Source organism: Balaenoptera acutorostrata, chromosome 15 (assembly GCF_949987535.1).
Source record: "Balaenoptera acutorostrata chromosome 15, mBalAcu1.1, whole genome shotgun sequence".
In the NCBI taxonomy this organism is placed as follows: Eukaryota; Metazoa; Chordata; class Mammalia; order Artiodactyla; family Balaenopteridae; genus Balaenoptera; species Balaenoptera acutorostrata.
The window spans coordinates 88441295-88465961 of record NC_080078.1 but is presented as its reverse complement, the minus strand read 5'-3'; the positions used below and the strand labels follow the sequence as shown (position 1 = coordinate 88465961).

The following is a 24667-nucleotide window of genomic DNA, read 5'->3' as shown; positions in this document are numbered from 1 at the left end:
CAGGGGCTGATGCGCAAGGCCAGGCCAGGGGGCCACGCGCCTGACACCGGCTGGCGAGGTGCAGGGCAGGGCCCTTGTGGGTGGGGCTGTTTGATCAGGTGGTGAGAGAGGTCCCCAGCTGGGGGGCATTCATAGGGTGTCTGAGGAAGGGCATCTGCATCACAGGAACTGGCGGCACAAAAGCCTGCTGTCCTGGAGGGTCCTCAGCGTAGCCAAGAAACAGCCGGAGCAGAGGACAGAGGGAGGGGACGGGCAGCAGGAGCCGGCAGGCCAGGCCAGGCCTGGCGAGGGCTGGGGCTTTGCTGAAGGGAGAGGGTGGCCCAGATGGGGTGGAGGAAGGACCCGTGCATACAGGGATTACGGCACCTGGGCTGTCGTGCGGGGAGACGAAGGGGCCTGAGCAGGGTATTAAAATAGGGTGCTGACTGGGTTGAGGGACACCCTCAAATTCACAAGCACTGGAAAACTTGCAATGTGACCTTATCTGGAAACAGGGTCTTTGCCAATGAATTAGAGAGTAAAGCGGGAGGGAGAGGAGACCAGGGAGGAGACGGCCACCCTGCCCCGGGAGGCCCCGCCAGGCGCTGAGCCCACCGCCTGCATGGGAACGGAGGGCCAAGGACACAGAGAAGAAATCTCAGGGAAAGGCTAGCAGCTGGAGCTTCTGGGAGATGAAACCAGTAGGGGAGGGACGACGCTGGGACAGAAACACCACGCAGAGGTAGAGAGAAAGCCAGGCAAGGAAACAACCCAGGGCTGTGCCAGCCCCCAGAGAACGAGGGGCCCCACGGAGACGGTCAAGCGTCTGGCCCTACAGCCCACGCCCCGCTGGCCTGACGCAGACCCAGGCCACCCGGTGCGGCCGTGGGGAGGGCACAGGGAGGGTGACATGAGAAAGCGAAGTCCCCGTCCAGGGGCCAGAGGTCAACAGGCGGTGCCCCAGGCTGATCAAGGAAGCAAGAGTTGCTCAGACTTTGGAGCAGATCACTCAGCGGGAAGGGCCAGGAGAGGTGGGCCCGGCCGAGGCTGAGCCTGGGGGAGCGGGACACGGCTCTCGCTCGGCATCCACTCACCTGCTAAACAGTCTTCAAACTCAAAGAAACCTAAATGCACCTAACATCGGCCGCCATGCACCCGCTCATTCCACAAATACGTACTGGTGCGCCCTGGGGGTCAGGTCCTGAGGCTGCTGGGGGCACCGTCGAGAACAGCAAAGAGCCTCTGCCCTCTGGGGCGCCCCTTCTGCGTCAGCCACGGGAGGCATCTTGAGTGTCTCCCCTCTGAAGAGCACACGTGGTGGGCGCCCAGCAAGCAAGATGAAAGGCCATGGATAATTAATGCTGCTCTTCGCAGTGGCCTGAGAGAGAGCAAATACATGCAAAACCCATCTCTGGTTTCCAGAACACAAGGACCTCTGAAATTACAAGACATTAAAATAAAGCTTCAGGTAAAGGACTCTTGTTCTAGTTGCAGATTTGACGTCAGATCAAAACGGAATTGCTCCTGAAAGCTCAGGCGCTGGCTTATTATTCGAGGTTTGCCCAACCCCCACGTGCGGAAAAGACACTGGCCTAAGTGCACCCAGCGGCTCAGCCAGCTGCCTCGGCACCCTGAGGCCGATCCCCAAAGGGCCCCGGGTCCCTTCTCCACTCGTTCCTTAGGCCCTCAGGGACACGTCCGATGCATCAGACTTTATTTGGGGGAAACAAAAGTTCTAGACCATTTTGCCAGATGAGAAGGCTAGGAGCAGCTGCACCGTCCTCACAGGGCACCTGCAGTCAGGGGAAGCTGGGGGCGCGGGTGCGGCTCCCATCGACGCCTAGAAGCACAAACCTGAGCCACTGGCTACCCTGGGGGACGGCGCTGCGATGCCCCACCCGCAGTCCACAGTTAATAACCCGTTCGCGTGTACTAAGCGGGTCAGAAGCCACGCGTCCCTGGGTCGGATACTGGGAGCGTTCAGTCGTGAAGCTCGGCTCCCAAAGAGCACAGCACCGTCTGGGACGACAGGGCAGGTGTCACCCTCATTGCTTCCCCCAGACGGCGGCACCTGAGAAGAGGATCGCACCTGCTCCTTCACCACTGGGCGCCTGCAAGTGCTTCCCCCACCCCGGCCCTCGCGCCGCAGACACAGCATCCCGCAAAACTGCGCTCGCGGGGCGTGTCGACAGCCGTGGGATCAAGGGCCCACCTCTGCGACAGCTGCCACCACCCGAGGGTCAGCAGGCAACGCCGGCTCCCATCCACCGTGTGCCCTCGGCAGCATTTGGTGACGTCAGGCAGAGTGTGGGCCCTGCTAATCAGGGGCCAATTAACACAGACGAGCCCATCGTAGCACGTCAGTTGCATGCAGGCGGGCGCGGGAAGCACTGGGAACAGACCGGCGGGTGCGTGAGCATCCGCCACCCCAAGGTCCTAGGCCCAGGGCAGGGGGTGCATTGGTGGGGGAGCCCTGAGCTGGCGGGAAGGCCGCTGCACCAAGGCCTCCGATTCTTCGGGGCTCCTTCCTCATCTCCGGTCACAGTCAGCCTGCCCGGGCACTGCCCATGCCACCTGCCGAGCCTACCACCTCTGCTACCACCGGAGAGGCTGGCGGCCACGCTCCAGCTCCGCGGCCACGTGGTCATCGTGCAGCTCCTTCAGACGCAGCAGCAGCTCCTCCAGGTTCTCCCCGGTGGCCGCCGACAGGGCGATGGCCTCTCGGCCTAGGCGGGCCTGCAGCTGGGGCAGCTGGGCTCTGGCCTGAGGGAGGTCGACCTTGTTCGCCACGACGGCATGGGGTCTCTCGGACAGGCCTTGCCTGTACTGTTCTAGCTCGTACTTCAGGTCATCCAGCTGCGTCCACGGCTCTGGCACCGAGAGGTCCAGCACGAACAGGAGGAAGGGGCAGCGCTCGATGTGCCTTAGGAAGGCCAAGCCCAGGCCCCTGTTCTGGTGGGCTCCGCGGATGATGCCCGGGATGTCGGCCACTGCGGAGGAGAAGAGCAGACGGTCCAGGAGGGGAACCTGGGACCTCTGAGCTCTGATCCTCTCCTTCCAAGGAACACCTTGCAAGTGAAGTCATTCAATTTACTGCCTCAGTGATGCATCAGGCCAATTGCCATCCGAGGCATTTCAGCTTTCAGTTTTGCTAATGCTTTGAAATATTTGGTTGACAGGCATGATGACAGATCAGTCTAATAGGAACTACTTAACACATTCCAGTCTTTCTGGCTTCAAAAATGATTCAAAAAAGGGGAAAACAGCTTCCTGTACTCTATTAATAATTTGATTACCGATAGAAATGATAGAGTCTTCTGCAAATATAAAGTGCTATACAAATCACATCGCCAGCAGGCTTACTATTTTTAATGGGTACATTATCTTCTGGAAAAAGTTTTCTTCTCTCCAAATGGTACAGGGAAAGCTTTTTAAATCACATGTTGTCCACATGACTGACGTTACCGAGTTCCCCACAGATGAAAGAGAAGAATAGAGGCGGTGAAAAGGAATAATTTCCCCAGGTTTGAAATTTAAACTCCAATTCCTGCACTGCTGCTAGCAGATGCCTGGGGGAGAGGGTGGGAAGCAAACCTAACACCTGATTCTGATAGAGAACGACAGTTTTTAAATGAAGAAAACAACGCTACACCTAAGAGTTACATAAGCATCGTTCTGAATCCCATCGTCACCCTGACCCTCTGAGAGACCCTGGCGTCCTACCTGCTATTTGCTGGTGGTCCTCACAGTGAACGACCCCCACGTGCGGGTTCAGGGTGGTGAACGGGTAGGAGGCCACAGTGGGCCTTGCGTTGGAAATGGCCCGGAGAAGCGAGGATTTCCCTGCGTTGGGGAATCCGACCTGGAAGAGAGTGGGGACGGCCAAGGTCGGGGGTCCGGGGTTGGGAACCGGGGACGAGGGACAGCAGGGCTCCTGACAAAGCCAAGTGGGCTGCCCGGCCGCCGCTCTCCTGGCATGTCCCCCGCCATCCTCCCGCTGGGGCTTCAGGTGATACCCACCAGCCCAGCGTGTGCCACCGTTTTGAGCTCCAGGAAGAGGACCCGCTCCTGACCCGGCTGTCCGGGGGTACAAGTCGTGGGCGCGCGGTTGTCGTTGGCCAGGAAAAAGCGGTTGCCCTTCCCGCCTGCCCCGCCCAGCGCCGCGATGAACTCGTCGCCTGGGTGCGAGAGGTCAGCCAGGACTTCGTTCCCCTCCTTCACCAAAGTGCCCACGGGGACCTGAAAAATAACAAGCGCTTATAGGGGCAGCATGAGAAGGGGGCACAACTAAGCTCCACAGAGGGACAAAGGACCTGGGAAAGGGCCCAGCCCTAAAGGGCTTGAGAAGCTGACTGCACTGCAGGCAAACTGCATAAATGGCTTTTCCCAACAGCGCGTCTAAAGCATGAGGGTGAACAGAAGCATCTCGAAAATGAGAGTGATGCTGAGAGCCCAAACTCTCCGCTCACAGGGAGGTGCCCGAGGGGGTAGGTGGGGGCAGATCGCGGGGCTGGAGACAGCGGGAGAGACCTGTGGGCCCCTCGCTGTAAATGGAATCGTCTCACGACTTTCTGAACAGGTGACACATTCACACGGTATGAGATCAGCACAGAGCCCCCGTCCAGGGTTGCTTCGTGGGGGACGGGGCCCCTCTGGACCACTCGGCAGGACCTGGGAGCTTGATGGCCCAGATGGCCTACCTGGATGTAGAGGACGGCGCCGCTTCGCCCAAAGCAGTTCTTCCTGCCACCGGCTCCTCCGTCAAAGCCCTGGTACTGAGACAGGACTGAGGACAGGGACTTGACTTGCTGGTCAACTAGAAGTCAGAGCGAGAAGCGTCATCTCCCTCTGTGTCAAAGGCAGGCCCATCTCATGTTGTTAAGTTTCTTTTGTTCAGATTAAGAATGTTAAGAATGCACCTGGGACGGGACTTCCCTGGTGGCGCAGTGGTTAAGAATCCACCTGCCAACGCAGGGGACATGGGTTTGAGCCCTGGTCCGGTAAGATCCCACATGCCGCGGAGCAACTAAGCCCGTGTGCCACAACTACTGAGCCTGCGCTCTAGAGCCCGCGAGCCACAACTACTGAAGCCCGCACGCCTAGAGCCCGTGCTCCGCAACAAGAGAAGCCACCGCAATGAGAAGCCTGCGCACCACAACGAAGAGTAGCCCCCGCTCGCCACAACTAGAGAAAACCCACGTGCAACAACAAAGACCCAACACAGCCAAAAATAAATAAATAAATAATAAAATAAAAACGAAAAAAAAAATCTAAAGAATGCACCTGGGACCGTGGAATAAAGTTGTGGCAAAAGTCGCTCAACTAGTGATGTGACTTTCTGAAAAAGCTAATTTCTTATTTTCTTTCAAAAAATACTACAATTTTCAAACAATTCAAAAATTACCCATAATGTCATCATCATCTTGAAAACAGCTGTCCTTACTGCGCTGTGAATGGTTACTGAGGGGACTAGTTTGCTAATATTTGTGCCCCATGTGTGTCAGGGCAATCGATACCCTTTCAGCACTTGACTGAGATAGCAACAGATTTAACCCTTTGACAGACTGTACCGGGATGTTAGATTCCCTGACAGTAAACTGTCTTTGTGTTCCTGAAATAAAAAAAAAAAAAAACCCATCAAAGTTGGTTTTGGGTGGATTATCTAAACGTGAACATCCACATAATGTAATAAAATGATGTCCACAGGTCAATTTTTGAATCCAACTTCCCGTTAGGATAAGAAGATGAAAACTCCCCACCCCGGAGGCGTGCAGACACAGCGCGTTTCCCCGGGCCGCCCCTCGGGACACCTGCCTCTCAGGATGACGTGGCCACCGTAGCCTCCGTCGCCACCATCGGGGCCTCCAAACTCCTTCCGGGGCTCACTGTGGAAGCAGCTCACCCCGTCACCTCCGCGTCCCCCTCGGACAAGCACTCGGCGATGGTCCACAAAATGCCTTTTCTGCAGAGAGCACACAGTGGCCTGTCGTTAGTAACTCTGCAGTCCTCCCAAGGACCAAGCAGTCATTTGAAATGTACCTTTTCTACACATGACAGGCTTTAAAATTAGAAGCTAATGATATTAATATTGCTAATCGCTCCTAAAATGCAAATATAAGAAAGGGTTCCCACAAGTCACTGCTATTTGTAGGCAAATGTAAATCAACAACGCAGATGTAAAAAGTGCTCAGCGTGGAATACACACCCCAGTCACGAACTCCACGCTAAAAACCTAAATAAAACGCAGTTTAGGAGATACTCCTTAAATAAAGCGTCTTCCCAGCTTTTTCAAATAGAAACACGTTATTGAAATAACAGGTCTTTACTAATGGAAAGTTCTGTTCCTCAGGACGAGAGAATGAGAGTGACAGTCCCTGGACCATTATCAGGCTTCCAACTAAGAACAGAAGTCTTTTGTGGCTGACTGAACAGGGCTCCTTTTTTAAATGGGGTGATGCAGACAGAGCCCTTATCTGAGAGCAAGTTTTTCTCCAGGTCCCTAAGGGAGACACAACCTACCTAAAGAATCAGCAACTAACTAAACAGCTTAACATATATATACATATATTTTTTAACATTTATTTATTTGGCTGCGCCGGGTCTTAGTTGTGGCATGTGGGATCTTCGTTGCGGCACGCGGGATCTTCGTTGCGGCATGCGGGATCTAGTTCCCTGACCAGGGATCAAACCTGAGCCCCCTGCACTGGGAGCGCAGAGCTTTAACCCCTGGACCACCAGGGAAGTCCCCTAACCAGGTTAATATTTCATAAACGTTCGCTCACAGGACAAGATGTCCAGCTGCCCGAGGTGCCCGGGTGCAGTGCTGAGGGCGCCACTCCCAGCCCAGCCGTCCCGTCCCGAGGAGCCCACCTGCTCCCCGCACATGCGCACAGGCTGACGTGGTCGCCCACACGGCCCCTCCATGGGGACCAGGGCATCTGCACTTCCATCCACTGCTCCATAAGCAGATCTTTTTTTAAAGGAAAATACAGAAATACTTTATGATGCTCTGGCACCACCACATGGAAAAACCATGAATTACTGTTTCAAAAACACTGTACAATTTTGAACATAATGGAAATCAACCCAATGGGAAAAAAGCACAACTAATGAGCATCGTACAGAAGATAAAACTTAAGAGTCAATGTTTACATTCTGGGGAGGAGACAAAACCATGTGAAAACTTGATATATCTGAGTGCACACGCTGACTGCCAAAGTAATTTTTCCACAGGAAGTACTGTTTGCCCTAATGAGCCTTAATTGGAACCCACACTTAGGAGGAAACAAAGTGGATTATAAACGTGTATTCTTGAATTTAATTAAAGATCATTCATGTTTTAAACAGGTTTTGGTAAACAGAATAAAAAAACATGTAAGCCTTCGGGAACTATAAAACTAAAGGTGTATGTCCCCGGTCCCCACCCCCCCCATGTCATAAATTAGGAACTATTCACGTGTATCTAAGAATATATATAGTACATATCTCAGACACACAGGCTAATGATACCTAAAGCCCCAGGCACCCTCCCGGCGAAGGGAGCGAACACGGTCATCACTTCCGGCGCGCTGGGCACTGCCCCGGGTCCGCCGCAGTTTTAGGCCAGCCCAGTATTTGGTACCCGCAGGCCTTCACCTCACGTCCTCATTTCCAAGGATAAATGAAGACAAGACAACAAAAGCTCACAACAACGCCCTGTGCCTTCGGAGGGGAAACGACAGTCAAATTCCTTCAAGGTTAGAAGCCTCACCAGTTTTTTCTCTGAGAGCAGCTTCTTCCTGGGGGGTTCCTGGTGCTTGGTGCAGCCCGCACAGCTGACCGAGAGCAGCCTGGGAGAAGCGTGCTGGGGAAGGAGCCGCCCGGGCCTGGGAAACGCTCGTGCCAATGGTGTCCAGCACCCCACGCCCTCCAACACCGGCCAGGATCTCGCTGAGAAAAGCCTCGAACGTATCATGGTTCCTTAACAAAAGTCAAACTGGCAAAATAAGACATCTGGTTTAAACCTGAACATGAAACCGAAACTAAAGAAGTGTGAGCATCTGGCACAGGAGAATCCTGGTGCGTGTTTCTGAAACAAATAAATGAACCAATGAATGACTTTCTTACCTCACTCACCACTTTCCACTCCGAGTCGTGCCCTATTAGCCTATATGCTACTTGGAGGGAGTTCCTGAGGGCCTAGCAGTTGGGACTCCGGGCTTTCACTGCCGGGGGTCCGGGTTCGATCCCTGGTCAGGGAACTGAGATCCCGCAAGCTGCACAGCGCAGCGAAAAAAAAGTCTCCTTAGCCTATATGCTACTTGGGGGAAAGATCTGTGTACAAAGGATTTAAATCATTAAATCTCTTGCAACTCTGGAATATACTCCCTATAGAATATCAAATACCTGCTAAATGAAAATATCAAAAAGGAAATATCAGCCTCAGATCAAAATTTCTTAAAAATAAAAACACCCATTTACTCAGATGCTATGGTGTTATCCTGCACAGTTTAAAATGGTCCAACTGGAACACAGTGGGATACTTCCTATGGGTGTAGTGGGTAAGCTGCCAGACTCTGCACAAGGACCTCTGCCCCTTTTCCCCAGGGTGACCTAGGACAGTTCACTCATCTGACGACGGACCAGGCTGGGAGGGACGGGAAGCACGACAGCAGTACCCAGCCCATGTGAGCTACTTTTCATTCACTAAGAGCTGGTTACACCACTGCTCGTTCATTAAACAGCTTATGACAATTATGTATCTTGCAGGTGCCGAGGGCCAACGTGAGGCGTCTCAGGCCCAGCCCTCCAGGAGACGACAGCCCTCCCCCTCCACTGTTCTGAACATCACCCACTTCCACATGTCCCCGCTTCACAGGCACACGTGTGCCACATAAAAGGAAACCACTGAGGCTTTCCTCCCATTGTTAAGTGCAAACTACACACACAGAAGGGATATAAATGTACACGCACTATTTAAAAAATAATTATAAAGCCACCATGTGCGCAATACAGCAGGTGAGGAAACAGAATTTGCCTTTTCCATTGAAGCCCCTCCTGTGTGCCTCCTGCTCCACACCTCTCGCCCCTCCTGAAAAGGAAGTACTGTCTTGGTGGGAGTTATTCCCTCCACATGGCACTGAAAAGCTTTGCTTTTTGTTTGGAAACAATCAGTTACAGAAAAGTTGGAAGAACAGTACAAAGGAAAGTCCGTGAATCACTTGAGGGTGAGCGGCCGACCTGACCCCCCCCGGGACACGGCACTGTGGCACCCTGTGGCAGAGGCGCCCCCACGGAACCAGGGGGGTGGCCTTTGCAACCAGGCCACCCGCCACGCCCAGACCCCCAGGTCTGGCTAACGGTCCCTATGGCGTCTCCCACAGCAAAGGGTCCAGCTCAGAACCACGAGCTGCGTTTTGCTGTCACGTCTCTGCAGCCCCTCCCTGACTCTCGTGCCCCTGACACCTGGAAGGTCACAGGCCAGCTGTTCTGCAGCATGTCCTCGTTTTCCCTCTGACGGACGTCCCTTTGTGACGAGACGCGGGCAATGCACCTTTGGCAGGAATTTCACACGAGTCACGGGGCCTTGCTCACCCTGCACACGGAGCTCCAGCGCAGGGGGGCCCTGCCCGGCTTCCCTGCTGTCGGGGCGCCCCTCCCTCCCTGTGTAGCTACGAGGACCTCGGGGGAGGTGGTCTGAGACTGTGCAAATCCCGTTCCTCATGAACTGTCCATTGACTCATTTTCATGGGCTCAGTTTCCTATTTTATTCAGTTAGCTACACTCTGTTACTACCATTTACTTCGATGCTCAAATTGTCTCTGGTTTGGGCAGTGGCAGCCCATCCCTTGGCTTCGGTGTCCTTCTGACACGTGCCCCTCAACCTGTGAGCACCTCCCTGCTTCCTGGCACAAAATGTTCCAGGCTCGCCGGGTACTTTCCCTGGTTGACCCTGAAATCAGCCTTTACTCCAAGGAGCCCTGGTTCTTTTAGTGGAGAATGGTACTGAGAAGGCCACCTGTGTGCTGGGGGTGCTCAGGGGTCCTGGGGTGGTGCTGCTTGTGGGTCCTCTCCGTGGACAGAGCGGACGAAAGTAAACGCATCCACACACAACACTCACACCTGTAGTCACTGCTACACCGATCCACCCACGGTTTTGGAGCAGCATCTTTTGAAAACCATGGGTTCACACCTATACTCCCAATTCCAATTCAACACCACAAGGTTCTGCCTAATTTTCTCCTTCTGTCTTTGCAAGTCCATCCTCTGACTGTCAGAGTCCTGGCTCCGTTACCCTCAGTATGTTTACTCACCCAACCTCGACAGTGACCAAACCCTCACCTCCTGACGTAGGTGCTCTCCCCTTCCACTGGGCCGCCCCTCCATGGGGACACCCTCCTCCTGTTATCTTTCTGTTAATGTATTCTCCTAAATACACCTTTATTTCGGAATGATTTTAGATTTACAGAAAAGGTGATATTCCCATATACGTCTTATTCAGTTTCCCTTAATATTAGCATCTTTTTTTTTTTTTTTTTTTTTTTTTTTTAAAGATTTATTTTTTTATTGATTAATTGATTGATTGATTGATTGCTATGTTGGGTCTTCGTTTCTGTGCTAGGGCTTTCTCTAGTTGTGGCAAGCGGGGGCCACTCTTCATCACGGTGCGCGGGCCTCTCACTGTCACGGCCTCTCTTGTTGCGGAGCACAGGCTCCAGACGCGCAGGCTCAGTAATTGTGGCTCACGGGCCCAGCCGCTCTGCGGCATGTGGGATCTTCCCAGACCAGGGCTCGAACCCGTGTCCCCTGCATTAGCAGGCAGATTCTCAACCACTGCGCCACCAGGGAAGCCCTAATATTAGCATCTTACATGACCAGGGTACACTTGTCAAAACTAAGAAACCAACCCTGCTATGTTATTATTAATTAAACTCAGGATGGCATTTGGATTTCATGTTTCCCCATGAATATCCTTTTTCTGTTCCAAGATCCCACACTGCATTAAGCCCTCTTAAAAGATATTTTTTAAGTGCTAAAAAAAAAAAAGTCCCACCCAGCATTATTACACAGCCCGTGAAAATATCCTTCAGGGAGGGAAGTGAAGTAAGACATGCTGGGTGGTGGGAGACACTGTCTCCACAAGCAGTACCCCAGAAAGAAAATGACACCACAGGGAAACCCCAACCTTTAGGAACGAGGAGAGAGCAACAGAGATGGTAAGTATAAAAGACTATTTTTGGGGGACTTCCCTGGTGGCTCAGTGGTTAAGAATCCACCTGCCAGCGCAGGGGACACAGGTTCAATCCCTGGTCCGGGACGATCCCACATGCCGTGGAGCAACTAAGCCCATGCGCCACAACTACTGAGCCCACGCACCACAACTACTGAAGCCCGTGCGCCTAGACCATTCCACAATGATAGCAAGAAATTTTCACAACACTCTATCAAGAAGTGATGAAATGAGTAGTTGAAAAACGAAACAAACAATCGAAAACAGTAAAGACATAGAAAATCTGAACAGTGCCATCAACGATATGGACTAATTGACATTTATAGAACAGTACATCCAACAACTGGAGAATATACGTTATCTGTAGCTGCATGTGAAACATTCACTAAGACAGACCACACCACAGGTCATAAGAGGAGTCTCAATAAATTTAAAAGGAGCGGGGACTTCCCTGGCAGTCCAGTGGTTAAGACTTTGCCTTCCAATGCAGGGGGTGCAGGTTTGATCCCTGGTTGGGGAGCTAAGATCCCACATGCCTGGCGGCCAAAAAACCAAAACATAAAACAGAAACAATATTGTAACAAAATTCAATAAAGACTTTAAAAATGGTCCACATCAAAAAAATTTTTTTTCTTTTAATAAATAAATAAACAAATTTAAAAGGATAGAAACATATCAAGTGTATTCTCTAAACAACACAACAGAATTGAAGTCAATAGATATAAAATACCTAGGAAAACCCCAACTATCTGGAAATTAAACAACACTCTTCTAAATAATCCAATAGGCAAAAGAAGAAATCAAAAAATATTTTGAACTGAATGAAAGTATGACATACCAAAATTCATGGGATGCAGCTAATGTAGTGCTTAGAGGGGAACTTTTAGCTCTAAATGCTTCTATTAGTAAAGAGAAGAAAGATCTACATAGGGGGTCCTCTTGGAAACCAGTACCACACAAACCAATCTGGCTTACCTTGAACAACTAGCTTTTTTATATACTGCAACTCTTTAATTGCAAACATTTCTCCCTATTCTGTTCTTGGTGGCATTAGAGAATTTGATTTTCTCTCTAGAGTTGGAGAAGAAAGAAATAATTTTCTGCTTTAGATACAATAATATTAGCATTCTAATTTCAGTCTTTCCACTTAATTTTTTAATAATGTATTAACTTCCTTCTGCATGTGCTTTCAACTGTGTTGAACTGTATTTTTTTTTCTTTTCTAATTCTAGAGTTTCTAATTTTTAACCTTCTAGGCTTCATCCTTCCTAAATATACTTTAAATTATTAATTAAAAAAAAAAAAGAGAATAAAGATCTAAAATCAGTGACTTAAGGTTTCAAATCAAGAAACCAGAGAGAGGGGACTTCCCTGGTGGTCCAGTGGCTAAGACTCCATGCTCCCAATGCAGGGGGCCCGGGTTCCATTCCTGGTCAGGGAACTAGATCCCACATGCCACAACTAGGAGTTTGCATGCCGCAACTAAAGATCCCGGATGCTGCTACTAAGACCCGGCGCGGCCAAATAAATTCGTTAAGTATTTAAAAAAAAAAGAAAAACAGAAACCAGAGAGAAGAGCAAAGTAAATGGAAAGAAGGAAATAATAAAGAGCAGAAATAAATGAAACTGAAAACTGACAAGTGAAAAACTACCACAGCTTAAAAACTAGCTCATTGAAAAGATAAACAGAACTGACAAACCTCTAGCTAGACTGATAAGAAAAGTAGAGAACACAAATCACCAATGTCAGGGTTATCAATACAAACCTTACAGGCATTGAAAGGGTAAAAGAACACCATGAACAACTTTTTGCCAACATATTCAACAACTTATGTGAAATGGACAAATTTCTTGAAAAACACAACTATCAAATAAACACAAGAAAAACAGAAAATCCCAACAGCCCTGTATCTACTAAAGAAGTTGAATTTGTTATAAAAGAACATTTCCAGGGCTTCCCTGGTGGCGCAGTGGTTGAGAATCTGCCTGCCAATGCAGGGGACGCGGGTTCGAGCCCTGGTCTGGAAGGATCCCACATGCCACGGAGCAACTAGGCCCGTGAGCCACAATTACTGAGCCTGCGCGTCTGGAGCCTGTGCTCCGCAACAAGAGAGGCCGCGATAATGAGAGGCCCGCGCACCGCGATGAAGAGTGGCCCCGCTTGCCACAACTAGAGAAAGCCCTCACACAGAAACGAAGACCCAACACAGCCATAAATAAATAAATAAATAAAACCTTTAAAAACAAAACAAAACAAAAAAAAACAGTATTAAAAAAAAAAAAAAAAAAAAAGAACATTTCCAGAAAGAAGACTCCAGACTCAGACTGTTTTACTGGTAAATTCTATCAAACATTCAAGGAAGAAATAACAGCAATCTTACAAAAACTTTTTCAGAAAATACAGGAAGTGAGATCACTACCCAACTCATTTACTGAGGGCAGCGAAAGCCCAGTACCAAAACCTGACATTACGAAAAAAGAAAATGACAGCCCAACATCCTTCATGAATAAGAAGTGAAGAACCCTTGACAAAGCATCCAACTGAGCCCAGCAGTAGAGAAAGGATCACACACCAGGACCAAGTAGGATGATCTCTGGAGCCCCAGGCTTCACCAACAGTCAGACCCACTCACCCATCTCACGGTGACAACCACATACACCTGACAAAAGTCAGCACCCACTCATGATTAGGAAAATGAAACGACACAGCAAACTAGGAACAGAAAGGAACATCTTCAACCTGATAAAAGGCATCTACAGAAGGCCTATAGCTAACACCACACTGACCGGAGAAAGACAGAACTGTCACCCTTTGAGACAGAGAACAAGGCAAGGGTGCCCATGTTCAACACGTCGGTACAACACTGTCTTTTAGACACTGCAATAAAGAATTAAAAAAATAAAAAAGAAGAGGTAAAACTGCAGAAAATATGACTGTCTCCACAGCAAATTCCAGTGAAATCTATAACACAAAGATTAGAATTAATATACAAAGAAGCAAGGTTATCGGTTACAAGGTTAATTTGCAAAAGTCAACTGTGTTCTTCTACACTAGCAGCAAACTATAAAATGAAATTAAGACAACAATCCCATTTACAGTGACACCAATTACAAAAGCATCTAGAAATAAGTTTAACAATAAATATTTAAGACCTGTACCTCACTACTGGCAAGATACTGTTCTAAGTGTTTTCCAGGGATTAATGCATTTAGCTCTCATAACAGCCCTGTAAAGAAAGTACAGATGAGGACACGGAGGCAAACAGAGGTGACGTGACTTACCCAAGGTCACAGATCTCTCAGATGGGAGGAGTGGGAGTGGAGTGTGAAAGCAGGTTGTCAAGGGGCAAAAACAACCACCTGATCATCAAAGAAGCACACCCACAGCTAAGTCTGTTGGAGAGCTACGCCATCCGTCCTGGCCGGGTTGAAAACCAAGCTTCTGGGCACTGGTAACACGAAACCTGAAAGCGATCAATCAAAGAGGTGACGATTGGAAAGCCAACCAGAGACCTGAACTCTGAATCCTGCCTAATGTGGAGTACTCCTCCTTTTTACCTTTGCAATGTGTTTGGAAAAATCTGCTGAACGCATGCCTTGGCTCTCCCTTGGCACGTGAACAAGTTCTCTTTGGTTTCACGTGACTATTTGGTCTTTGTTTTCCTTCTAATGCTTTACCTGCTCTGGCCAATAGCCCCGTGTGGCTACTAAGTTTAAATTAACTAAAAATATGTTAAACATAAAAATTGAGTCCCTCAGTCACACAAGCCACATTTCAAGTGCTCACAGCCACATGGCCAGTGGGTAGTACCACAGTGGCCAGCACCCATTAGCACATTTCCACCATTACAGAAAGTTCTACTGGACAGCGCTGGCCTATACTGTGCAGTGGGAACTCAGATTCCTCCTAGGAGTATCCCTTTTCCTGGGCCCAGCAGAGCAGAGTACAAAAGGTGGGACGGTGGTGAAAGCTGAGGGCCCAGAGTCAGTCATACTTCATGATTACAGGATGGGGGCTTTTAAAAATGCTGGGAAGGCGCTCAATACACAGCAAGAGCTCCACTTTGTTCTGTGAAGTGTTAAGATCCGTTCTACTGGTCCATACACGTTATCATCTGCCAGGAGCCTCCTCTAAGAGCCTCCTACGGAAATTTTAAATTTTATTCCATGGGAATTCCCCCGGCGGTCCAGTGGTCAGGACTCTGCGCTCTCACTGCCGAGGGCCCAGGTTCAATCCCTGGTCAGGGAACTAAGATCCCCCAAGCTGCTTGGCCAAAAACAAACAAACAAACAAAAATCCCTTACCACCACCCTATGAGGGGTAACAGTGCATGCTGGTTTTTTCCCATCGGCTTTTCTAGACCCCTTCTCCACCCTGCTCCGTTTCAGGAGCCTACCCTGCATGCCTACCCTCAGCTACCTTGCCGTGGGGAGGAGACTGGAGGGAGAAGCAGGAGGGCTGGATCCTGACTGAAGGTCGACTTCCAGCCAAGGAAGCTCCGTCTACACTGCTCTCTGCTGGTCCTGGTAACTGGCCCTCCCCTTATCCTGCGGGTGTCTAGGCGCAGAACCAACTCCACTGTTACTAGCGCCAGATAAAAACACTAACTCTGCTGTTTCCCTGCACACTCCGCTTTAAACTGGGCCTTTACAAACCCTCCTTAAAGTATCCTAAAGTGATGATGCCGTAACTTCCGATCCTTACATTTTTTATGCCGTTTTGTTTACCACGCTGCCTGGCATGCGGGGTCTCAGTTCCCCAACCGGGGTTCGAACGGTGCCCCCTGCATTGAAAGCGCGGAGTCTTAACGGCTGGACCGCCAGGGAAGAAGCCCCTTTACGCCCACTCTAAAGCAGTGGGGGCTGAGACTCAGAGAGGCTCTCGCGTGCCCAACACAGTGTCCTCGCTGCCTGTATTTCACAGCAGGGTTCTTCAAATGAGGGATGCGTACGCGACCACCATCCAAGGGAACCGAGGCAAGGGTCATTTTAAAAGAATCAGTTTTGTGCTCCTTAACTGTGGACACGTTTTCTCTGCTAAAGCATATCTGCCTGGGAACTGAATTGCGTTGAAAAGCGTGATCTCCTTTCCGCTCGTGTCGTGAGAAGGGCCCTCTACAGAAGGAAGCCCCCTCCAGGGAGCTGACCCGAAGGACACGCCTCCCTCCTCCCGACAGGCCCGCGAGCAGGACAGACCCCGGTGTCCGCAGCGGCGCGGAAGGCGTACCCGGTGCCGGCCCAGCCCGCCCAGAGCGCCCTCGCAGGAGGACGCCGCTCCCGTGCGACCCAGTGTTTATCACGCGCGCGCACGCTCACGCTGTTCGGTGCAACCGCGCGCCACAGCAGGTACAGAGCAACGTCCGGGAGGAAGCGTTTCACACTCAGGACCTCGGCCCGAGGGCGTCTCCGGGCCACCCGAGCCCGCCCACGCGCGCTGAGGGGAAGCCGTGAAGCCCGGGCCGGGGACCCGAGGGCGCCCCCAGCCGCTATTCGCACTCACCACTCGAGACGGCACTCCACTTCCGGGGCCGGCTCCAGGGGTCACTTCCGGGGTGGGTCCCGCCTGCGCCGGGCTCCCCAGCGCGCATGTGCGGCGCGGGGAGGGGTGGGGAAACGGAGCTGCTCGCGTCTGCGCAGACGCGAGCGTGGTCTTCGGCGTGTGGATCGGGGCCGCCTCGGGACCCGGGGACTCGGGGACGCAGGGACCCCGGGCCCGGCAGCCGTCTCCCCGCCGGGGCTTCCGGTTCCCCATCACCTCACGGAAACTCAGTCTCCAGGACGGTTCTCGAAGAGCCAGTTTATTAATCACAACAAAGGCATAAACAACTTAGACGCCAAAGTCCGGCTGAGGAGAGAAACGGACGGGTGAGGATGGTTGTCCGGGAACGGGCTGTGTTCACGGACGAGACGGCGTGACCTGCTCAGTCAGGGCCGGGAAGTCACACGGAAACGCCCTCCTCTCGGTCCGAGTGTGAGCGGCCGCCCCGCACGGACCGCCGAGGCCCGGCTGCGGGTGCGCGAAGGATGCTCGGGCCGGAGGCGGCGGGGCCAGCCGGCGGCCTGGGCGCTGTCGGCACCTCCGCGGGCCGCGCCGGTCACCGCTCGAGGCCCGCCCGGCCCGGGCCTCGGCCGTGGCAACTCGGCGGCACCGACCGCACCGCGCGAGCGACTCTCGGGCCTAAGCGTCTGCAGACATTCGTGTTGCGGAAGAGGAGACACAGAACAGTGAACGGAAACGAGCTGCTGGCATCACTTCCCCACAATATTACATAAAAACGGACAGCACGTTAAATAAACATTTTGTTATTAATCATTAAATATATGAACACCGACAATCATGTATAAATTAGGAAATAGATGTACAAACTATTTCACAAAGTGCTTTTAAAAATATATACACAACATTCAAGAAATTCTTAATGTAAGACATTTCAGATTGAAGTTTCGGGATAAGTTTTTTTGTGTCCTTTTCCTTCAAAAAGTATTAATACAGCACTTAAAAAAACCAAACACACACACACACACACACACACACACACACAAGGCATATTCCCAGACTGGCAAGAAATAAAAATAAACTATTTTCACAGTTCTCTGAAATGCTTAATGTTTTCAACGGGAAAATTTAATCCCCGACTGAGTTTGCAAATTAGTTCTATGAAAATTGTCAGGAAAGAACAGGACAAAATCAAGGGAAATGGCTCCCCAAATGAAATTACTAATGTCTGTGTCATTTAGCAGTTAAGGACTCTCATTTCAATAACTTAATACAGAGATGTATTTTTAAGCCCTTACCAGTGCTAAGGGTTTCTAAAAACCCGTATGTCTACAAAATAAACACTTCTATCCCAAGGCATGTGTGATTCTGTCTCCACAGAGGAGGGGAGAAGGTCCTAGAACAGGACTAATACTCGACCCGTCCCTTCTTTCCTCTGAGCCTTAGTGATTCATCTGTAAAACAGCAACAAGTAATTGCCACCAGATTCCCAGTGTGGACTGTAGGAATTCATTCCAGTAAAAACACATCGAAAATGTCTTAATAAACTGTAAAGTATTCAATTCTGGATAAAGAACTACTTTAAGACTTAATAAAACATCACCTTCAGTAGACCTGATATATGAAGAATTGGATATATTTTTATTTTCTTGGTTGTCTTGGAAATATGTCAGCATTTATCCAAAGATGTTTTTAAAGGGGTCATAATAAATAATGGATATTGTTATACAGGTAAGAGTTGATAAAATGTCCACATGACTTATTAGTGAAATGTAGAATTTTTCCTTTGACCTGACTTTTCCACATGAGCTGTTTTTAATGTCTGCACAGAATTTAAATGGCATTTAATGTCCTAGGAATGTAAAAATTAACTCAAATTTCTCTCCATAAGAGCTTTCATTCTCATTAGGAAGAACACAGTAAAATCAGTGGTGTTCTTTTTAAATATAAGATGTGAATTTCAGATATCCCTAAAAGAAAAGGAACACTTGCTTGGAGATCTGAATAAGTAGGTCCTGGAAGAAGTAGTATAAAATAAACAACTTGCCAACAGTTTGGAAAATTTGGTGTCAATATTTTAAATTATAACTTTGGAATTGGGCATATTGAATATTAAAATTCCAGAAATGACCATCAGATAAACCAGGGCCAAAGCCAAAGTAATTCCAGAGACTACCTTCTCTTTCCTTCAGCAACACCACTCTCCCTGGGTAAGGCTAATCATTCATTGCCTTCATGGATTCCTATTTATTTAGAACAGTCATTGATCCCTCTTTACTTTTTAATACAAAAACATATAACTTTTTGGATAAACACGATTGGTGAGAGACACAGGTATAACGAGTGAGCTCTGAAAATAACGGTCCACAGCGTCTCCAAATGAGGCTTAGTCATCCTTTCCATCGTGTAACAGAAACTGACGCAAATCACAGAAGATGCCTCCCACCCACCCCCCCCCCCCACATCGAGGCACAGGAAGAGGCTGCCATCCAGGGGCTGTGCACACGTGTCCAGCTGCGGTGCGGCCAGTGAAAGACAAGTTTACAACCCACAGTACGACAGTGCATGAGACGCGTCAGACCTAAGGTCTGTTTATACAAGTACGTGGACTATGGCCTCTTGTAGGTATGTCCCATCACTGGGCACAGAACACTCTGATGACAAAAGGACCCCTAAAGCTAGCTAGAAACACTGCGGGGGGGGGGCGGACAAAAAGGGACAACCTCTCCGTTGTATGGACATACAATACTATACACAGCACCAAATATGTCACACCATCAAAGCGCTGTCTTGCACCAGCGGTGCACGCTCGGCGTCCTGCCCCACGTGAAATGTGCACGCTTCACATGCAGACGCTGCGTGGGGTGAAGGGGCAGCCCGCAGGTCACAGCTCATCAGAACTGTCACTGGCCTGTCTGTCCCAGACAGACATGCCGCTGCAAGGCTCCATAAGAATGTTTGTCCTTTACTGCTGGTAATTTCCGTACTGGCCCTGCAAGAGACAAGGACACAGATTACACCCCAACAGTCCTGCGTGAGAGGGTCCACGCCCAAGGGTAAGACAGACCGCCCCGCCCCCGCCAACACCCAGGCTGAGAGGTGGAGGGAGGATAAAAGGCAAGCGACCAAACAGCCTCTGTTTCCACGAGCCAGGCAGAGAAGCGGCCTTCCAGAAGCCACTATCCAGGCCGCAGCTACTGATTTAGGTCAGAGGGTGGAAGAGGCTGGTTCACCCAGTCACACAGCAGCTCACTGTGCTGGGCTGGGCCTGGTCCAGGTGTCTCAAGTCACGTCCCCACCCTGAGCCTGCTGTGAACAGGTCTGTGACGGGCTCCCCCAGCCACAAACGACATTGGCACCACTTCCGGCACACTCACGGGAACATTCCAAACTGCTGTCTTCAAGGTCAAAAAGGTTTTCTCCTTAATTACCCTGCCCTGGGCTTGTTTACTCATGTTGAAAACTCATCGTCTAAGTATGACTGGTTTATTATCTCTCTTTAGGGAGCAGGGTGAGAAGCATTTAAAAAAAATAAAATACAGGACCTTACCTATTCAGGTACCTGAGAAAAACATCCGTCATCCATGTGGTGCCTTGAGATTTCATTAGCTGTGTAAACGGTCATTAGTACCTATGACCCAGCGCAAAAGGCCACCGATGGACTATCACCCCTTGCAAGGGCCTCTCTTCAAAGGAGGTTCCAAAGATGCCCAGGATAAGTCTCCTCCCGCTCCACTGCCCTGCTCCTGCCCTGAGCTGCAGATGCCAAGCCTCCTCCTGACCGACTCGCATGAGACACACCTGGCCACCTCAGGACCCCTGCACGGCTGCGTCCTGTGGCTGGCTCACTCTCATCCTCACATCCTGGCCCCATGGCACCTCCGCTGAGAGGCCCCCGGACACTTACATTCACCCCTCATGGGTTTCTCTCCCACCAGGAGGGGCCGACATCCATCATTTACCGCCCTTCTCCCCCACGCCTCCAGGTGGAAGTCTGAGAGGCATCTGAAGTTAAGCTTGATTTTCTTGATTTTCTCATTCACGCTGGTGCAAGACAGCCCTCTGCACCCCGAGAAATGGCAGCTGCCTCAAGCAGCCCAGGCTGAAACCCCTGGGGCCGCCCCGACCCGCCTCTCCCGCACGCCCCACGTCCGGTCCACCAGCAAATCCCACTGGCACCACCTCTGAGAGCACCTAGAGGCCCGGAGCCTCTCACCTCTCTCCAGCAGCCACCGTGCTGTCACCGAAGGCCCCGACGCCCCGACGGCCTCCAGGGCCCCACCCCACGCAGAGCAGATCCTCGTCAGGTGGGCGAGGCCTCCCTGCCGTCCTGGGAGCCTGAGCGGCTCTGCTCCGGTCTGACGGCCTCGCTGTCGCCCGAGAGAGGGCCTCCCCGTCGCCCGAGAGAGGGCCTCCCCGACCTGGTCTATGCCAGCCCTGCCACCCGTCGTTCTGTCGCTTTGCCCTCTGGGTTCTCTTCCCAGAACTACCTGCCGCTGCTCCATCCCGGCTCCAACAGCGCCCGGCTGTGTCAGGCGAGATGCAAGCTCTAGAATCTGCCTAGTCGCCGTGGCCCCCAAGCGCGCACCAGACACCCGACGCTGCTAGGCACGCGGGAAACACCCGAGGTGTGAAAGGACAAGGACACAAAGAGCCAGCTGTGTCTGACCAAAGAGGTTAAAAACCTTACAGGCTCAGAGAATTAACATCCTGGAGGGACCCTGGGAGCCAGGTCACCCTGTGTTATTGTTTCTCTTGGCCACAGGGGAAACCTTTGTCACGTCTCACGCACACGGGGGCCGCGAGCCTGGAAACGCGCAGAAGGCTTGCCTGCTCGTAGCCGTAAGGCCGCTGCTGCTGGGCGGACGGGCCCGTCTGAGACGCTCGGTAGCTTCCGTACTGCTGGCCTTGTCCCTGCTGGTAGCTCGAGTACTGCGAGGGGGCGCCCTGGGCAGGCCCTAGAACACATGCGGGAGCCGTGAGACCACCCCGTGCCCCCGTCCCCCCGAGCCCCTGACGCCAGCACCCGTTCTCCCTCCACGTTAAACCCGTGCAGTGAAAGCGCCACAGCTGGCGGCTGCGCCAAGTCCCGCGTGGGTCGTAGCTGTGCTCCCACCCCCACCCGGACGGAGCCTGGGGGCCGCTCTCAGCGCCCCGGGCCTGCTTCCTGGGACCAGTTTACACCAGTCACGGTGGTCACTGTAAACACGAGAGTCAAACACACAGCAAATGGTGAAAACACGCGCGAGACGGTAATCGTGCCTCCGGAGCCTAAGTAGATGGTTTAGGAGAAACTGACAAAGGCCGAGGGTTTTTTCCAAAATTGGCTGTTTCTGGGGCTGGGGCAGGGGAAACACTGTGGTCCCAGAAAGAAGAAAGTGCTCAAAGCCAAAAGGATGGGGCACGTCCAAGGGCCACAGGCACCAACCTGAGCTCCCAAGAGGCAGGGCTGAGACGGTTTGAACAATAAAATAAAGAAGTTTGGATTGTAACTCAGTGTGTAAAATCAATACCCGTGAGCACCTACCAATATAAATAAACGATCAATAACTAAGTGAATGGGGGAGAAGAGACCCATCTTCCCTACAGAAGAATTCCAAACAATCTATGTAGACCAGCCGTCCCCAACCTTTTTGGCACCAGGGACCGGTTTCATGGAAGACAATTTTTCCACGGACGGCAGGGGGAGGGGGGAATGGCTCAGGCGGTAATGAGAGTGATGGGGAGCGATGGGGGGCAGCAGATTAAGCCTCGCTCACTCGCCCGCCGCTCACCTCCCGCTGTGCGGCCTGGCTCCTAACAGGCGCGGACCGGTACTGGTCCACGGCCTGGGAGTTGGGGACCCCTGATGTACACAGTGCCCCCCCTAGTGGGGCTGGACCCAGTGACACCAGAGTCTGGAGGAGGAGAGGGAAGGAAGCCCGACACTGGGGAGGCCTGGCAGACGCCCTTGACCATGTGACCAAGGCCATACTCAACGGAGGCAAGTCATGCCCACAGGAGGGGACGCAAAGGCACTTCGCCGTGGTCTTCTTTCCAAAACTCAGAACCCAGGCCAGACAAACCCAACCTGAGGGGGCATCTAGGAAGTGCCTGCCCAGCCCTCCTCAAAAGTGCCAAGGTCCAGAGGGATGAGGAAAGTCTGAGGAACTCAGTACTCGCAGCCCAAGGAGCTGTGGGGCTGATGTCATGTGGGATCGTGAACTGGTCCCGGACAGAGAAGGACATGCGGGAGAGCCAGTGAGATCCGAAGAAACTGGTTCAGTCCACGGCCACGCACCAACGTTGGTTTCTTAGCTGTGACCACAGGGCCCCGGTAATGGATGAGGTTAACCGGAGTGGGAGGACTCTCAGTTTTCCTCACAGCTTTTCCAGAAATCTACAACTGTTCCAAAATAAGAAGCCTGCTGGGCGCCCACTGAATGACCGCGTTCCTGTGATGGCCCCCCCAACCGCTTACCATAGCCTTGCTGCTGCCCGGGGTAGCTCTGCTGGTTGGGGTACTGCTGCTGGGAGTACGTCTGCTGCTGGGCTGTGCCCTGCTGGTACCCCGCCTGCTGCTGGCTGTACTGTGAGTTTCCTGCAGAGGGAAGGAGACATGAGCTCATTTCCAGAGAGCAATGGCAGCTCCGCTGTCCCTCGAGGCATGGACAGCTTTGGGTTCCCTAGACCGAGTCCACTGCTCCAGTACCTCTTCTTTTCCACAACAATTCAAATTATTTTATTATATTGGGTTGGCCAAAAAGCTCCTTCAGTTTTTAAGTAAAAATAAAACACAGTTTTCATTTTCACCAAGAACTTTATAGAACAACGTATTCACCGTTTTGTTCCACTACCTTCTGCCATTTTCCAGGTAACTTCATAATTCCATCTTCCCAAAACTTTTTATCCTTTTGAGCAAAGAACTGTTCCAGTTGCGTTTTACAGTCTTCCAAGGAATTGAAATTTTTTCCATTAAGGGAATTCTGTAAAGACCGAAAAAAATGGAAATCCAAAGGCGCAATGTCTGGTGAATACGGCGGATGAATCAGAACTTCCCAGCCAAGCTGTAACAGTTTTTGCCTGGTCATCAAAGAAACATGGGGTCTTGCATTATCCTGATGGAAGATTATGCATTTTCTGCTGACTAATTCTGGATGCTTTTTGTCGAGTGCTGCTTCCAGTTGGTCTAATTGGGAGCAGTACTTGTTGGAATTAATCGTTTGGTTTTCTGGAAGGAGCTCATAATAGAGGACTCCCTTCCAGTCCCACCATATACACAACTTCACCTTCTTTGGATGAAGACCGTCCTTTGGTGTGGTTGTTGGTGGTTCATTTTGCTTGCCCCATTATCGTCTTCCGTTCCACATTACTGTACAGTATCCACTTTTCATCGCCCGTCACAATTTGTTTTAAAAACGGAACGTTTTGGTTACGTGTAAGTAGAGAATCACAAGAGGAAATATAGTCAAGAAGGTTTTTTTCGCTTAACTCACGTGGAACCCAAACATCAAAGCGATTAACATAACCAAGCTGGTGCAAATGATTTTCAGAGCTTGATTTGGATATTTTGAGTATGTTGGCTATCTCCCGCGTGTTATAACGTTGACTGCTCTCAACTAATGTCTTGATTTGATCGCTATCAACTTCAACTGGTCTACCCAACCGTGGGGCATCGTCCAGCGAGAAATCTCCACATGAAACTTCGCAAAGCACTTTTGACACGTTCGATCAGTCACAGCACCTTCTCCATACACTGCACAAATCTTTTTTTGCATTCTGGTTGCGTTTTTACCTTTCTTGAAACAACAAAGCATAACAGGCCAAAAATGTTGCTTTTTTTCCTTCCATCTTCAATATTAAAATGGCTACACAAAAATTCACCAGTTTTGATTTTTTTTTTAAATGCACAGATATGACAGCTGTCACATACAATCTAACAAAATTGTTTCAAATGAAGTTAAAGACAGCTAAGCGCTACTAGAGTCATCTTACAGGGAAAC

At 50.9% G+C, this 24667-nt stretch overlaps 2 protein-coding genes across 6 annotated transcripts in view; both read right to left on the bottom strand.

Annotated features, from left to right (window-relative positions):
• Window positions 1-1672: 1672 nt before the first annotated feature.
• On the bottom strand, window positions 1673-16733 carry MTG2 (mitochondrial ribosome associated GTPase 2). Of its 5 annotated transcripts, none has more exons than XM_007185220.2 (8): window positions 16689-16733; window positions 14471-14652; window positions 7730-7954; window positions 5794-5941; window positions 4680-4795; window positions 4000-4218; window positions 3703-3841; window positions 1673-2969 (listed from the first exon to the last, which is right to left on the bottom strand). In XM_007185220.2, exons 3-8 carry the CDS (start codon window positions 7931-7933, stop codon window positions 2575-2577), a joined length of 1221 nt encoding a protein of 406 aa, XP_007185282.1. In that variant the 5' UTR covers window positions 7934-7954; window positions 14471-14652; window positions 16689-16733; the 3' UTR covers window positions 1673-2574. The 5 variants fall into 5 exon arrangements, with proteins under 5 accessions (XP_007185282.1, XP_057384885.1, XP_007185283.1 ...); XM_057528902.1 differs by having other exon boundaries at window positions 16385-16690; XM_007185221.2 differs by having other exon boundaries at window positions 16416-16690.
• A 232-nt stretch (window positions 16734-16965) lies between these two features.
• Window positions 16966-24667, bottom strand: part of SS18L1 (SS18L1 subunit of BAF chromatin remodeling complex) — a 30083-nt gene continuing 22381 nt past the window's right edge. Inside the window, exons 9-11 of the mRNA XM_057528903.1 lie at window positions 23146-23265; window positions 21516-21643; window positions 16966-19677 (exon numbers count right to left, since the gene is read on the bottom strand). Of these exons, the coding sequence (XP_057384886.1) occupies window positions 19651-19677; window positions 21516-21643; window positions 23146-23265 (275 nt within the window). The 3' untranslated portion in view covers window positions 16966-19650. The remainder of the gene's footprint in view (window positions 19678-21515; window positions 21644-23145; window positions 23266-24667) is intronic.